At 42.6% G+C, this 17794-nt stretch overlaps 1 protein-coding gene and 1 pseudogene across 1 annotated transcript; both read left to right on the top strand.

Moving 5' to 3' along the window:
- Positions 1–1055: 1055 nt before the first annotated feature.
- Positions 1056–4232, top strand: LOC143577965 (chromatin remodeling protein EBS-like). The gene is made up of 5 exons (XM_077061669.1): positions 1056–1136; positions 2415–2757; positions 3575–3643; positions 3741–3876; positions 3958–4232. The coding sequence occupies exons 1-5, from the start codon at positions 1064–1066 to the stop codon at positions 3982–3984; spliced, it is 648 nt and encodes a 215-aa protein (XP_076917784.1). The 5' UTR covers positions 1056–1063; the 3' UTR covers positions 3985–4232.
- Positions 4233–6464: 2232 nt separating this feature from the next.
- The window catches only part of LOC143577964 (cytochrome P450 CYP72A219-like), a 32960-nt pseudogene continuing 21630 nt past the window's right edge, over positions 6465–17794 (top strand).

Raw genomic sequence — 17794 nt, 5'->3', positions numbered from 1 at the left:
TTGCGGATAACGCTTGCATCCTCTATATTACCGCGTCCCTTCGTGTAATTCTTCTGAATATCTAATATTTATGTACTTGCTAATGATCATGGTTTAAATGGATTGATTTTTGTTGGAACTTATATTGCGTGTACGTATTATTCGACATGATGCTTCGTAAGGACGACCGACATGATAAATTTCAGTTATCTTTTTAACAATATAATTTTTTATATTAATTCCTTAAGTTCTATATTAGGGGGTTGTTTGGGATTCCTTATTTTTACCTCCTTATGACTTATGGAAAAGTCATAAGTTACAACCTTGTTTCTTACGAAACTTTTTCTCTCACATATTAAGCAAACTCAAACATCTTTTTAACTTTTTAATAAGTTATAAGTCAATATTACAATATTTATTGCAATAGTTATAAGTTAATCTTTTGATATTAAGCAAACCCAAACATCTTTTTAACTTTTAGTTTTATGTGTTTGCAGTATTTATTACAATATTTATTTGTATGTTTTTATAGGTTTTTTCATGTTTCAATGATTTTATATTACATTTATTTGTGTATTTAAGTTACGTACGTAATAAATATCATGTTGTCATCTCAAAAAATATACTACAAATTATCTTGTCAATTAAAATTATATATGTTTGTTAGACGATTTCTATATATCCACTCATTTCGTACACGGATCAATAGCCTAGTAATAATAAAAGACATTGAGAACAATTTAGTAAAACACAATTAAGAAAAAACAAAATCACCATAACCAATAACCTAGTGTAAAAAAATTCCATTAATTTTTTTCTTAATTTTATATAATAATATGATGCTCACGTATATAAAAAAACGCTTATTATGACAATGATTTTTGTTTCCTAAAAAACTCACAATCAATGCATATCCTTAAAAAAAAAATGAAAAAAATTGCGTAGTTCCTGCTGTAACCTAACCCAAATAAAGAAGCACATTTGATTTTCATAGGAAGGATAATGGTCCTGGATTTAGGAATGACGAAACGCCTCAAATCCATCCCTCAATAAATAAAGTATCATCAGATTTAGTTAATTAAGGATGGCGAAAACTAGACCAGGCAAGCGAGACTTGGAATCTTACACCATCAGAGGCACCAACAAAGTCGTCAGAGGTAGTAACTAACCTTTTATTTATTATTTATACACTTTTCTTCTTCTAATTTCTATTTTTATAACTAGATTTTATCAAATCCCTCAGATTCTATACATACACCATTTTAGGGAGTTAATTGCAGACTGTTTCTATTGGATTGTGATTGTGCAGTCAACATGATTATTGCAGCAGCAGCAATATTGTTTGTGTGTGTAAAGTAAACTTCAGTTAGGATTATTGTTGAATAACGTCATTTTGACTTAACCTTTTTTTAACAATAACAACAATATAACCACCTAACCATTACATGGCCCACTCCATGCTGTGCTTTTTCATTTTAGCCTTTTGCATCATATGCGCAGTTAAGAAACCCTAAACGGTGACCTAATGAGGATGGTGGCCGAAAATGGTCTTGGTTTGGCTAAAAAGGGGGAAATGGCGCTGCCGTTTTGTTTAATCAGTGCGATTTTGACACCTAAGCCCAAAAATGTGCTTTTATTATTATTATTATTATTAATTTGGAACACGAGGGAATAAACATAAACGAACAGGTGTCACATTCGTTCATTTATGTTTGTGAACATTCGTTAGTGTATGTTTGTCTAAGTTCGTTCCTTATGCTAGTTTGTATACTTATTTATCATTTTAGTCCCGTTACAATTTAGTCTAGTTTTATTAATTTTTTAGGCCCGAAAGATTGATGCTCACGTGATCTTTTAGTTAGTGTTTGGTAAGTTGTGCTCATTAATCTATGTTCAGTTATGTTCGTTCGCGAACCGTTCGGTTATACTATTAGCGAATGAACATAAACGAACGCAAACATGTTCATTTTCTTAACGACGAACACGTACAGGAAACCCCTATTCATTTAACTGTTCGTGTTTGTTCGGTTCGTTTGCATGCATACACATGACTGATATTACCATAAATTGACATATCTTAAAAGTTTATTACATATCTATATGCGTACCAAACTAAGAAAACAAGATTTTAATTTTTCCTGTTTTCATCTTATTTGCAAGTTGGGGATTCTGTGTTGCTTCGATCCTCTGAGAACGAAAAAAATCCATACGTGGCTCGTATAGAGAGCATAAACATGTTCATTTTCTTAACGACGAACACGTACAGGAAACCCCTATTCATTTAACTGTTCGTGTTTGTTCGGTTCGTTTGCATGCATACACATGACTGATATTACCATAAATTGACATATCTTAAAAGTTTATTACATATCTATATGCGTACCAAACTAAGAAAACAAGATTTTAATTTTTCCTGTTTTCATCTTATTTGCAAGTTGGGGATTCTGTGTTGCTTCGATCCTCTGAGAACGAAAAAAATCCATACGTGGCTCGTATAGAGAGCATTGAGGCCGATGTTAAGGGAAACGTTAAGGTTCGAGTTAGATGGTATTATCGGCCTGAAGAATCAATTGGAGGAAGAAGGCAATTTCATGGAATAAAAGAATTATTTTTATCAGATCATTATGATACTCAAAGTGCTCATACAATTGAAGAAAAGTGTATTGTTCATACTTTCAAGAATTACACCAAGCTTGAGGATGTGGGACCCGAGGACTACTTTTGTCGGTTTGAGTACAAGGCTGCAACAGGAGGGTTCACGCCTGACCGTGTCGCAGTGTAAGTTTTTGCATGCTCGGTGTTAATGTTGACTTGTTTAGTTATAATGGGTTGGGTTGGGTTGTGCTACTTTTTTAACTAGTTAAATGGGTAAAGTAAAATGGGCATACGGGTCAACCCAAAATGCTTAAACTTTTAATATATAAAACTTCAAATCTTTTTGTTCAAAGTTAGAATTATTATTGTAATTTTTTAAATCAAATTTGAAAAGCTAACTATTTATTAAAAGAATATAAATTTTGACAAAAGTTGTTTTGGGTTATTTCAGCCATTAGGGGGTGTAAACGAGCTGAGCCCGTGCTCGACTAAGCTCGAGTTTGGGTGTGGGACGGGTTTAGTCATAAGAATAACATAATATTTAGTACTAAAGAAAAACAGTTAAATGAAGCTAACTTAAACTAATAAATGCAAAATAGAAAAAAAAATGTGGGGAAGCATGAGGGTATGAAACAAACATCGGAGAGACACTAGACAAAAACTAAGGTAAAGTTAAGTTAAGCTCCTAAGACATATTTCTAACCTAACTATATCTCCCCCTAAAAGTCCTTAAAAGACCTTAACCTTAAATCTTACATATCTAAGAGCTCCTATCCTTAACCGTGTTCTCAGAGAGGTGCAGGTTTAACAAATATACGCTAAATATATTAAATAAAAGTTACATAAAGAATAGCCTCGCGAGCCAGCTCAAGCTCGTTTAAGCTCGGCTTGATTCGATCTCGAGCAGCTCACGAGTGGCTTGGCTCGTTTACACCCCTTCCAACCATGCAAAAAAGAACTGTTTTGACCAATTATTGTTTCATGATTTCTTTTTGAAAAGGTACTGCAAATGCGAGATGCCATATAACCCTGATGACTTGATGGTTCAATGCGAAGCCTGCAAAGACTGGTACATACATTTTCAAAATGATCATACAAATTTCATGAGTTGTGCATTAATAACGGTTTGAATTATTTTGCCTTTTATAATCCATATGCTATTTCAGGTATCATCCTGCATGTCTAAATATGACAATCGATCAGGCAAAGCAACTAGATAGTTTTACGTGTGACGAATGCTCGTCCTTAGATGGTAAAAGGCCTCACGGTCGGACTTCAGGATCGGGCCTGCCCAATGGCAAGGTGAGATTATATTTGCAAATTTTAATCCAATTTATTTCATATCATTGTCATTTTGATTTCAATTTCTTGGATGTTTTTCAGGCGGCAAGCAAGCGCCAAAAGAAGTGAGTTAGCTTGAACAAGGTTGTACCACGTGTTATGGGTGTTGTACAGTGCAGATGTCATGCTCAAAAACCTTGTGGTGTTAACAATTAGTGACGAGAAGTCGTAGTTTAAACTGTATTTAAGTGTTTCCACTTGTGATTTGAGATTTCTGTTCCGAATTTGGTCGTTCGTTTGTCAGGCTTAGCTGTTTTAGACCGCACCGTGGTCTTGGTTCACTCACTCGGGTTTTGCTAACTATTGTTAAGTTGTTTTTCATAGAGTCGGGTTTGGTCCCCTGTGTGTATTCTCATCCTAAGTACTATGGCTTCCAAACTTTTTAAAACTTATTATAATATTACAATATCAATATTGAAATGATTTTATGTATGTACAATTGTACATACACACTTCATTCTCAATATTGAAGTTCATATATAAAAAAACATGAAGGAATCATGGATATCCATAAGCATATCTCTAATTAAACAACCTAAAGGGATTATATAAAACCTTAGAAGCATGTCTGTAAACACTGATACTCAACATTTAAAATGGCAAATCTAGTTTGTATGTATTATGATGTTGATTTTTCAATATTGATCTCACCGTGGTGCATGTCGATGACAACGCCACACCGTGAAAATGACTCATGTTTTGGATGTATAGATTTTTGTTGGTGGTTAGGGCTTTGTTTTTATTAACCTGATGTATAACCATTTGTCTGTTGGTGATGTTAAGTTATTTATGTGAATGTATTGTGTATGTAATTTATACATGGGTATATAGGTGTAACTACCTCAATTTGCTGGATTTAATGGTGGCAATGAGGTGCCAGGATTTAATGGTGGTGGGGTTGGGTGCATTTTGCGTGAGAGAAAGGGCGGAACCCACTTAAATACATTTGTAAAATTGAATGTATGTTTGGTAGACTTTTAATGATTACATTAAGAGGCATGGCTATCTTTGAGAATTGTTAAAAAATTCTGGGCTGAAGATGAAAAAAAAATGGGTTTTGTAAAAAAGTTTTTTGTTAGGTTTAAACAATTGAACTTTTAAATAACCTTACTTGGTTATGATTTGGGTTGTGTAAAAACCTTTTTGTATAACAATTAACAATAGGGTTAAACATGACCACAACATTTTGGTTGAGAGTCACACTCTTTTACCACTAGACCAAGCTAGTGGTTGTATAATTGAGTTTAAACATTAAATATACATATTGTTTTTCATATGTATGCATATATATATATTTAAAAAAAAATCAAGTCTAGCGGGGTGTCAGACTCGGGCCCGTCGACCACCCTGCATTCCATGAGAGCCGACCCTGTTAAGAGGCTAATTCTGAATTAGTCATGTAGAGTGTGTTGGGTTACACATTTTAATGCCTTCCAAAGCCTCTTGAAGGTTAAGTTTCAGAGGCATGCTCAGAGGTTACCTCTTAATCATCGATCATACCTCTTATCAATTCAACACTAGATTGCCAAACAACCCTAAATAAATTTATATTTATTTTAATATCTAATTTATTGAATTTTGTTAATAGGAAGGGTAGCTTGGTAATTTTGTTTGAGCTTAACAGGAGAATTTAAGGACGTTAACTACTAAGGATCATCCATGTTATGAAAACGTAAATATCGGGCCAATTAGTGAACATTTTTCCAACCATCATGATTAACCGGGTAATTAGTGAACCTTAAGGACCAAACATGCAAAAACTGTAATCCGTAGAGACCAATCATTCAGTTAACTAGTTAGATATTTAATATAGAGAGTACTAAAATAGTTATAAGGTATCGACGGTGACTAGTGAAAAGATTCGAACCTCTCATCCAAAACATATTCTAGAAGACCCACGTTTTCTTTTCTTGTCCTGCACACCTTTGTCCGACTTTCTGTTGTGTTTTGAGTTTTTCTTCGTAATTTTTTTTTGATTTTATAAACCAACAAATTGTTTTATTCCTAATATCATAAATAAACTTGTTAAGAGCTTTCATAAGTAACTAATATGCATATATAATAACTAGGGGAGCAAAAATCGGATAAGACTCGCGAGACTCACAAGACCTGTCACACTCAAACCCGTAAAACCTATTTATAGTTTAGCAAGGCCGGTTCCTAGATATCTGGATGCTTAGAATAATATAAGGATGTTTTAGATATCCGGATCATATCTTTCTTTTTTGTTTAAATTCTTAAATGTATATTTTCTTATATTTCAAATACACGGATTCAAATTGTAATATCAACTGTCCAAAAATTTTGGTCGTTCAAAATACAATATCGGTTGTGAACACTTAACACCCTGGTCTAATCTAGTTATCCAAAGTTCAAAATACTATGCACACTCACGTGGACTGTGGAGGGCTTGCCATGAGAACATTAAAAAATACATGGTTATCACTCACGTGGACTGTGGAGGGCTTGCCATGAGAACATTAAAAAATACATGGATGATAACCATCAACCACTCAAACCACAAGAGGGTTAAGTGAACGTTAACAATAAATACTCTCAATATATCATTCCTTTTCTTATCATCACTAGCTTCAAAAAAATCAATAACCTTTTTCTTGTACCCTCCGACCATGGAGATCACTACAGCCTCTTTTGTTATTGGAATAGCAATAATTTTCTTGTTTTACACATGGAGGATTTTGAACTGGTTGTGGTTCAAACCGAAGAAGATCGAAAAGTTTCTAAGAGATCAAGGACTCAAGGGTACCCCTTATAGATTCTTGTATGGAGATTTCAAAGAGATGGTGCGGATGATGATCGACGCCAAGTCTAAACCGATGAATCTTACTCATGATATCGCTCCTCGCGTATCGCCTTTCTTTCATAAAACTCTCACCACTCTTGGTATGGTTCTCTTATTTTGTTTAGAACTGTTGCATGTTGTGATCGACAGGGCCGTCTCTAATGACTTAAATACCTCGGTCGAGCCGAAATAAAAAGTCCCATAGCCTTAACGAGTATTGAAGAGGTAGGTCCCAGCAGAGCCCAGTTGGACCCACAGGACTCACCTTGAAGAGAGACGTCTGCGCAGAAACCAACTGGATCCGCAGGACCCACCATGCTCAGAGACGTGACGTCCTTACGCGCAGTACGCAAGCTGTTCCCGCAGGAAATGCCTCCCAATGGTGAAGTACTCCGCCTGTTCCCGCAGCTGCGGATACAAGCCATCAGGGAAGGCCACCCGCGCAGCAAGGCTACACGCACAAGGCACTTAGCTCTCAATAATTCAGTAGTCACCTGAAGGAATGAGCAAAGCCGGGAACAATCCCGCACAAAGGCGGGAGGGGGAATACTCCCGCCCAAATGAGCCAGTCCGTACGATACTGGAAGATCTTTTGTACTGTACCTGACGAGGTATGGGCAAAAGATCTGACCAGAGATACGACAGCCCATTGACAACAGTATGGCGAGCAACATGCTCTTGTACTGTATGTCACTATTAGCCGCTACCTACTCACCAACTCCTGTCATACCACGTGCATAGCCTGCAGTTGGTGGAAAAGGAATAGTACACAGCAGGCCTGGTCACTGTCAGCCGCTGCCTACCCACCAACTACCAGCATGGCACGTGCGTAGGCCACAGTTGGTAGAACAGGAATACTATTCAACCGGCTATACCCTCTTGGAAACCTACCTTCAGCTATAAATACCCCAAATGGTATGATCATCTCATCTTATCTTGTATCTTACATCTTATACCTGATATCTGCTCTAGCAATCTCTTAATATACACTTATATTCAAGAGCAATCTAGTCTGATTCTCACGCCGGAGGGTGGTCACAAGGAGGTACCCCCCCTTCTCAGTGACGAGCTCACGGTGTCTGTTTTGCAGGTTATCAGAAGAACCATCTTTGCCGGGTCTAACCCCTCGTGGGAAACATCTATTTAACCCCCAGATTATCCGTAATCTGCCCAGGGTCGATTAGTGTTTCTTCATTGGCGCCATCCGTGGGACAAAGCTAGAACTTCATTTCTTTTCAGTTTTTTCAAACTTCTGGAAAGATGGTTAAAGAAACTCAGGTAACCACAACCCCAGCTACTGAAGGGAATACCGGCGACTACACAGTTTTTACGAACACTACCCCGGTTACCCAAGCCGGGGCAAGTGCAGTAAATTTTACGAACACTACCCCAGTTACCCAAGCTGGGGCAAGTGCAGTAAATAATCGCTCACTGGGATTCACCGATACCCAGTTAGAGAGACAAAGAACGAGGCTCCCCCGCCAAACACTCGATGAAGTTAACGCGTGGGCGGAAGCACGTCAAAAAGAATTCCAAGCTGAGTTGGATGAACGCTTACGTTTACTCCAACAGTCTGATGAATTCGTAGAGTACTTTGACGATGATTCGGAGGAATCCGATAGTGACGCAAACCCTCGTCATAGGGCGAAAGGGAAGCGTAAGGAAACGGACTCCCAACCGAGAAGGCATTTTGGAGAAACCTTCAAACCAAAAAACGCGGGTGGAAACCCACGTGACTTCTCCAAAACATTTACACCAACTGCTGCAAAGGCGGGAACGTCCAAATTTGCAAGGGACATTGCGGAAGCAATCGTCCTGAAAAGTGCCAAACAGATGTCCAACATCGGCACTTACGATGGTATATCTGATCCAGACGATCATTTGAACAGGTTCATAGCGGGGGCAACCGTCAGTAGTTGGACGGAACCTACGTGGTGTTACATGTTCCAAATGACGCTTGTTGGGGCAGCTAGAGCGTGGTTCGATCGTCTACCGGTCCACCACATCTACGATTGGGAAGACTTCCAGCAGAAATTTAGCCAACACTTCAGCCAACAAAGAAAGTATACCGAAGAGCAATGGACAATCCTCAAATGCATTCGAGAGGAAGATGAATCTTTGCCAGACTTCATCACTCGCTTCAACTCAAAGAAGCTAAGTCTGGGTAATATTAGCGAAGATCTTGTTCGCGCTGCTTTCATCCAGGGCGCGAACGACCCAGAGCTCATCCGCACCTTAACGGGTAAAGATGGCATGCCATCCACATGGGATGCCATCATGACAGCAGCTAAACGCTTTGCGGAAACGGAGAAGCAACTGGGTAGAGATCTCCCCCAGAGCACAAACCTCTACACCCAGAAAACAAGAGAAGACAACGTCCTTACCGCCCGACTAAACAAAAAGCGGAAGCTAGGCATTTGGCAGTCAAGGGTAAACTTTGACACCTCATCCGGCTTGCAACATCGGTTAGGCGGAAGGGATAACGTACAGTCGAACCAGAACTCCAGATGGACGCCACTCACCAAAAGCGTCACCGAGATATTCGCCACTGAGGAGCTCCCATGGCCAAAGGCTCTAATAATCCGACATCGTCACAATGCTGATCGGAGCAAATACTGTGACTTTCACAGGACAAAAGGCCACAACACTGAAGAATGCACAGACGTAAAGGACATCGTCGAAGCATTTGTCAGAGATGGGACGCTCGCACACCTCGTGGCGTAACGAACGCTGAGCAGGCTGATGCGTGTAGAACCCCAGCTGGGGAAAACACGAATAAAATTGCAGCTTCAATGCCGGAGACTACATACTGCGTAAACAACGAGATCCCGAACCAGGTGCATATCGGCTCGATGGCACTCCCATCCCAACAACATGGAAGGGAGCTCAATTACACAGTTTGCATGTAGATCAATTCCAAATTTGTAAAGAAAAGGCCCAGAGCCACTTCTAATGGAAATGATTCTCCTTAGAACATCGACGCTGATGATTTTACATTTATACTTATGAACTTTCCACACGGATATGCCGGTCTTCACCGCATACATAAGTGTGAAAGAAGTCGTTGCGTGGGGAAGGCGGCAAAACCCGCATAAACCCAAAAAACGGCAAACCTTCACGCAGGTCAGTTAAAGGTAAAGTTCAGTCATCCCACTAAATGAAAGTGCCGGTCTATCCGCACGAATCATGATAGAGGAAACTGAACACTAACCTATTAACAACCGCGCGTCGAACGGTTAATTTATTCAACACTGATGCCGGTACTCACCGCATAATTACGTGGAAAGTCGTTGCGTGGGGAAGGCGGCAAAACCCGCATAAACCCAAAAAACGGCAAACCTTCACGCAGGTCAGTCATAGGTAAACTTTGGTCATCCCACTAAATGAAAGTGCCGGTCCTAACCGCACAAATCATGAGAGGAAACCGAACCTATTGACAACCGCGCGTCGAACGGTTAACTTATTCAAAATACTTTAGAAAATTTCTAACAGAAGGATGAGGAAAACCTCCACGCAGGTTAGATGTAGGTAAAGTTTAGCCATCCTACTAAGTGCAAGTGACGGTCCTACCCGCACAATCACGAAGGAGGAAGCAAAACTTCAACCTATTATCTACCACGTTCAAAGGTTAACTTATTCTAAACACTTAGAAAATTTCTAAAAAGATGAGGAAAACCTCCACGCAGGTCAGATATAGGTAAAGTTTAGCCATCCTACTAAATGCAAGTGACGGTCCTACCCGCACAATCACGAAGGAGGAAGCAAAACTTCAACCTATTATCTACCACGTTCAAAGGTTAACTTATTCTAAACACTTGGAAAATTGCTAATTTAAACTAAAGTATGCATGAGCAAGTCATATAACGTTTATAAAGCAAGTCATCCAGTGAAAGTAGCGGTCTTACCCGCACAAAGATTTATATTTCATAATATTCATTACAAGAATGGCCGGGTAACTACCCGCCTACAAGAATATAAATCTATACAAGCTAAACCTATCCTAACAGTGGGAAGGGATCTTCAGGATCAAGCTTCAGGACCACTTCCACTTGGACCAGCACCATCAGTAGAGCGTGGCGGTTCAAGGAAAGCTTTAAGGATAGCTAGCCCATCATCAGCAGCAGCAACTTCGTTCACCTTCTCCACCAACGGATGCGGGAAGGCGGCATACTGATTCACTGCTTGGTCATAAACAGCTTCAGTATCCACATCATACAAAGGGAAGTTGGAAGGCGGGATGCCTTTCTCAACGAACCCTAGACCAAGCAGGAAGCCGGCCTTTTCCCCATCCTCATGAGAAGCGTTGAGGGCTGCGCTCATGGCATCGTCGTATGATGTGTCCGTGAAGACTCGATGCACAACCTACAAAAAAAAATATACAAGTATCAAAACCTTTTCTATTTACAAAGAAAAGCGTGAAGACATTATGAAGCTAAGCTTACCTGAGACAACGCTTCTCGAAGAAGCCATTCCTTGGTAACCAGAGCTTCCTGGAGGGCAGCTTGAGCTTGGTTACGGGCGCGTTCGGCTTCACTTTTGTTAAGGTTGGCAAGCAACACTTCTTTAGCCGCAGCCTCTTCAACGCCCTTTAGCTTCCGCTCAATACGGTCAAGCACCCCCCTCTGGTCCAAGATCTCTTGGAGCTTCTTGGCGTCTTCCATCGCCAAGGCATCATGAGCCTGTTGGAGCGCCTCTAGTTTGGCTTTAAGTTCCTCATTCTCGAGGCGTAAAGGCTCAGCAACTGCTTCAGCCTTGGTGGCCCTCTCGGTTGCGTTCCGTGCAGTTTCCTTAGCCAGCCGAAGCTGTTCGTTAACAGCTTGGGCAGCCTTGGAACGGGCCTCGAGCCGGGCCTGAACTTCAACCTCGAGGGCCTTGAAGGCCTTCTCCTTTTCCGCAGCCACTGCGGTAAGCCTCCTATTCTCCTCCCGGACAGCCCGCGCCTGAGCTACTTCTTGAATGCGAGCTGCTTTTAACTTGTCGTTTTCACGACAAAGCAGCTCGACGCGCGGCTGCATCCGGGCCAGGAGAACCCGAAGCTCATTGGTTAGCCTACCCTCCTGGTAGCTAGCCATGGCTTCCCCCAACGCACCACTGGGAGCTGCGTGACGAGCCCACTCCACGCACTCCACAGGCGTGCGAAGGGCTGTTCCTCGGCGGATGTTCCATCGTGGAACATACACTTCATTGGAATCCGACACTGCAAAAAACAAAAAGCAGTTAGGAAAAGATGATAAAAAAAAAAGGCCAAAAGAACCCTACGCACCTCTAGGGTCGACAACAGGCCGATAGCCGCCAAACCCATCACCTGAACCCAAGGGAAATCCATCCAAGAGGTCAGGCAGATGGGAAGGAGGCAGAGGTTGGCGAGAAGCCCCAAGCATACCTGAAGGATCGGCCGTCGTTGCCGATGACGGAGGAGGCATGGTGAAGGCCGCCGCGGTAGTAGAAACCAACGGAGGTGAACTCACCGTAGGTGAACTCACAACCGTGGTCGCCGCTGCGGAGGAGTCCGCAGAAACAGTCACCGCCGGCTCAGTGAAAGATTCAGTGAATATGGCACTGACAGCCGGCGGTGATGTCATCACAGTTGGAACAGTTGGCTCAACTGGGTGAGCAACTGAACCAACTGAAGCAGGCGCAGCCGCCTGGGTCGTCGCCTCAGGTAGGCTGACCAAGCCTACCGTCATGGGTCCGGAGGTGCTCCTCCCCGCTCCACCCTGGAATGCGGTAGCATCCACGCCTGCACAAAGAAGATAAGTATTAATGATGGAAAGCTATGAAGTTAAAAGTACAGGAAGTTTGTACTTACGGGTTTTCTTGAGCCTAAAAGTGCGAACAGGCGGGGACGAACCCGATGGAGCCGGCCTCTTTACGCCGCTCACCGTCGTCATCCTGGGCTCTCCGGAGGTGACAGTCGTCGCAGCCTCCGGAGCAGTGGTCTTATCACCACCAGGGTTCCCCGCCACCTCCACGCTCTCGGTCTCTGAATCAGACCGAGGCACCGGATCGGCAGTGGAGGCCACCTTCGCCTTCCCCTTCCCGCCGGCAGCCTTCTTTTTCCGCACCAACGGATGACCATCTGCGGATTCCTCATCAGAACACAAGATTAGAGGAATTCCAGCAGAGGTTTCAGCATTGAGGGGTCGAGGGTTGAATAACTCCTTACCTGGCCGCCTGGCGCTCTGGATCTCGTGGCCTGGCGGGTAGACCTCCACGAACCGATCCGCCGTCTGTTCAAGGATGGGCAACTCGTTCTCATCTAGAGCACGAGTACCCATCCGAGCGGGACTATCAGCCTCCCGCGGATGTAGGAGCGACTGCAAGTCGTTCCCCTCTAAAAATAAAAGAAAAACAGTTAGAAGACAAACTTATATAAACAAAGAAGAAAGAGCATACCGTAAGGAACAGAGTTCAAACCGTATTCGAGGACGATGGGAACCTGTGACGCCTCCTTCCACACCCGGCTCATCCCAAGCATCACCATCCCAGACTCCGCAAAGCGGTATACCGGAGTCTGGACCCGGGAGATCTTGGCGAACCACTCCGCCTCCTGGTAGTTGAGGGCGTGAAGGGTGGGGAGTGCTCTCCCATTCTTAAAGGTCATCGCAAGGGGGATGACGCGAGCGGAGATATAAAAAAACTCACGCTTCCATAACCGAAGACTGCGCTCGGTAGCGCAGATCTTCAACCCCTTGATCCGGTTGACCAAGGTGTACCACCCCTGGATGCACCTCCAAGAATAGAAGGTCATCAACCGGTCAGCATGGGGCTCCACGCCCAGAATGAGGCACACCCACTCAAAGTGGCGGATCTTGGCGATCGCCATCGGGTGTACCTCCGTCAGATGCACGCCGTGCCTCTCCAAGACACGGTATACAAACTTCGTCAATGGGAACCTGAGATTCCCATAAACGAAGAATGCAGCGTACACCCCTATCTTGCCCTGGGGGGCATCATACACCGTCTGGTGTGGCTCCGGAAACTCAGGCTCGAACGACTCGAGCATGAACTTCCGGACGACGTACCGATAGAGGTCGGCCGGAAGAGCACACTGGCATTCGCCAGCAGTGCTCTTATCGTCTTTATCAGACGTAGACGTCGGGATCTCGACGTGCACGTCAGATTCTTCGGCAGCAGCTTCAAAATCGTAGGTAGAAGACATGGTTTGGAGGTAAAGAATAGTGATTTCAGGAGAATGCTTGGCAGAAAGTATTCGCCGGAAATCGTTACCAAGAAGAGAAGAGTGAAAGTGTGAATTATAAGAGACCCTCTCCCCCTTTATATACTCATCGCAATTAATGCGATGAATTTAATGCGGAAGAGAGAGAAATCGCAGGTGCAATGAAACTATGACACGTGGTAAAGTACAAGCTGGCAACAGCTGTTGAAAGGACGCGTGCCATTAATTTCGCGGCCACGCGCCCGAAAAATCGCGCCCACGCGTCTGAAAAAGCGTCTGGAATGACCATGTACTGTCACGTCACCATAACTTCCTGCACGTCCTGACACAGTCAGAAGAAACCGTCGGACGACGTTTCAACAATTTGGACTGTTCTTATCCTTTCACCAACACTTCGAATTTCAAAATTTCAAAAAGATTCAAAAGTAAGCGGGAAAATACCCCTTACCTTGGCAACCAAGTAACTATAAGACGGGTGCGGGTACAGTGTTAAGGCAAAACCCTTCACATACTTAGCACCCGCAGGGAATTGACGCCAGGAATACCTTGGAAGTAAAGTAACCGTAAGACGAGTGCGGGTACTGTAACACCCCGACCGATGGCGGATTATACATCGGGGCGCCACGTATTGTTTCATTACTCGTGACACTATTTGGGTGTCAATATTTAATAAATACATTTTCATTGCGCACGCGCAGAACACGATTCGTAGAGTAACATAAATCATATCATAACTTAAAATATTCAAATAACATAATTTGTCTTGTTACATTTTAATCTAGGTCCAAACAAAAAGAAAACATCCTACGTGTCCTTGAGATTCCCAAAAGCAGCTACAGCAAACCTGAACATGTGTTAAAATAAAACGTCAACACTTGCGTGTCGGTGAGAAATCAAGTTTAATAGATATAAATAGATAATGACAAACACTGCGCGCAACATGTGCTTAACTGGGGTTTAACATAGGGTGTAATCAGATTGTGATCAAGCCTAAATAGATCATAGCTCATAGTTCAATCCGTGCTCCCAATCGAGCACAAAAACAATTAATCATACGTGCATGTGTAAACAAAACAAGAAAACCGTAAACGATAGGTCTCCCGTGTTCATCTAATGGATCCATGAAAACTTCGGAATAGGCCGAACAAAGCGGTTAATGATTCACACATACAAATAAACAGCCAAGTAAACGTCCATAACACATGGGGTTTTGCGCACATAAATTTCATAAACAAGTTTAAGACTCAAGTTGTACGAACACATGAACATCCCAAAACGTTAAAAATAAAAGGGGATTAAGTACGAGATTACTCACCTGAAAAAGGTGTGTTGAAAGATAATGCAAGAACCAACTTTTAAACAAGCACAAGTTAACCTATAAATAAGAGGTTATTGGTTTAACGATTGGTTTTTATGTCTTGAATATAGGTAAGTTACTTAAACAAAAATTATATATATTATATATTTACCGAGATTCTGGGCAGAACAGAAGAGAAGACGGAGGCAAAGAGAGGAGTGGCGTTGCAGAGGAACTACGGCAGAGAGCAAAGGGAGAGAGATTTGGGGAGAGTTTTAAGTGTAGTGTGTGTAGTGTTAATAAACAAGAAATTAGCTTAATTTACAGGAAAACCCAAGGGAACACAATCCCTTGAAAAGGGGAAAAGATCTTATCAAAACAAGCAAAAGATATTAAAAAGCACCAGAAAACAAAAGCAAAAGATATTAAAAGATATGCCGGCAGCTGCAGGGGATGGGGAAAAGCTGACAGGTTACAGATCAAAGCATGGGAGGTGTCAGATAAAACACTGTTCAAGACATGCAAAAGAAGATTTCAAAAGATTATGTCAGTCACTTTTTCTGTCAACCAATAGGATTGGTGCGCATGCTGCGCCGAAAGTGGCTTTTCGGACAGGTGTCAGAACTGACCTAAAGTGCTCATACAAAAGATAAGATATTTCAAAAGCATACAGGCTGACCTAAACTGAAGAAAAGACTTAAGGTCTAGCGCGAGAAGACTCGAGCGCTGCGCGCGAGGGCGAAGGCAGGCAGAGAACAATCCTTAGCGCGCCGCGGGAAGAACTATAATCCTTAGCGCGCTGCGGGAAGAACTATAATCCTTAGCGCGCCGCGGGAAGAACTACCATTCTTAGCGCGCTGCGGGAAGAACTATAATCCTTAGCGCGTCGCGGGAAGACTACCATTCTTAGCGCGCTACGGGAACAGTTCGCCTCGCGTATCGCAGGAACAGATGGTCTTCGCGCAGGCTTCCTTGTAAGGAGTCTGGCGCGTGGAGCTGCGCAGACATCCTTAGGCGGGAAGAACCAAAGGACAAGCAAAGAGTTAAGAGAAAAGGGGGTTCAAGGCTCAAGGGTTTAAGCAAAGGGGCGGGATGGCGACAAGAGAGAAAAAGAGGCGGGACGGCGACAAGAGAGAAGAAGAGGCGGGACGGCGGAAAGGAATTATTATTATTAGTAATATATATAAAAACATATGTATATATATAATTTATTTAATGTTAAATTTACAAAGATTAATAATCAAATTTTAAATCATAAAAAGAATCGGATTCGAAAACGGGTACCTGGGTCGGGTCGGATTTGGGCAGTTGTCACAGTCTCCCCTACTTTAAGAAATTTCGTCCCGAAATTTATCTCGAAGTAGGATGCGCAGAGAAAAGGTGCGGGTACTTGATCTTCATTTGATCTTCCCTTTCCCAAGTGAACTCGGCTCCGCGCTTGGACTGCCAACGAACTTTGACAATAGGGATGCGACTGCGCATGGTTTTCTTCACCTCGCGATCCATAATCTCAACAGGCTTCTCAACGAAATACATAGACTCATCAACTTGAACTTCATCAAGTGGTATGTGGAGGTTCTCGTCAGCTAAACATTTCTTGAGATTGGATACATGGAAAGTTGGATTCACATTGCTGAGCGCGGGCGGCAGGTCCAGTTTGTAAGCAACTTTTCCTACTCTCGCGAGAATCTTGAACGGACCAACATAACGAGGTGCAAGCTTACCTTTCTTCCCAAAGCGGACAACACCCTTCCAGGGCGACACTTTGAGGAGAACAAGATCACCAACTTGATATTCGAGAGGCTTCCGCCTGCGATCTGCGTAACTCTTCTGTCGGCTTCTGGCAGTCAGCAGATGATCACGGATCTTGGCGATTTTATCGGTTGTCTCTTGAACTAGTTCGGGTCCTGTGATTTGAACTTCACCCACTTCGTTCCAACAGATCGGTGAACGGCACTTTCGACCGTAAAGTGCTTCAAATGGGGCCATACCGATGCTGGAATGATAGCTGTTATTATAAGAGAACTCGATCAGAGGTAGGTGTGAATCCCAATTACCTCCAAAATCAAGAACACAAGATCGAAGCATATCCTCAAGGGTTTGGATGGTTCGCTCAGACTGTCCGTCAGTCTGAGGATGATATGCAGTACTCATGTCCAAACGAGTTCCTAACGCAGATTGGAGAGATTTCCAAAAGCGAGATATAAAACGGCCATCGCGATCGGATATGATGCTCAAGGGAGTACCATGACGGCAGACAATTTCCTTGACATATAGATGCGCAAGTTGTTCAACACGGTAGGTTTCACGAATGGGCAGAAAGTGGGCAGACTTGGTCAATCGATCCACTATTACCCAAATGCTATCATGTTTGCTTGCGGTCAAGGGTAACTTGGTGATAAAGTCCATTGCTATACTTTCCCATTTCCACGTAGGAATTTCAGGTTGTTCGAGCAAACCAGATGGGCGTTGATGTTCAGCTTTTACCTTAGAACAAGTTAGGCATTTAGCTACGAACACAGCAATATCCTTTTTCATACCAGGCCACCAAAAAGTAAGGCGCAAATCCTTGTACATTTTGTCAGCGCCAGGATGAATG

This window comes from Bidens hawaiensis, unplaced genomic scaffold, assembly GCF_021521415.1.
Source record: "Bidens hawaiensis isolate Kalapana, Puna unplaced genomic scaffold, B.hawaiensis_p1.1 tig00028981_1, whole genome shotgun sequence".
Classification (NCBI taxonomy): Eukaryota; Viridiplantae; Streptophyta; class Magnoliopsida; order Asterales; family Asteraceae; genus Bidens; species Bidens hawaiensis.
This window is presented reverse-complemented; position numbering and strand designations above follow the sequence as displayed.

Bases quoted from the DNA above. Each gene is read 5' to 3' on its own strand.
- LOC143577965 (XM_077061669.1), top strand. From the start codon at position 1,064: ATGGCGAAAACTAGACCAGGCAAGCGAGACTTGGAATCTTACACCATC. The intron at 2,758-3,574 runs GTAAGTTTTTGC...CTTTTTGAAAAG, and splicing joins ACGCCTGACCGTGTCGCAGT to GTACTGCAAATGCGAGATGC. The intron at 3,877-3,957 runs GTGAGATTATAT...GATGTTTTTCAG, and splicing joins CGGGCCTGCCCAATGGCAAG to GCGGCAAGCAAGCGCCAAAA.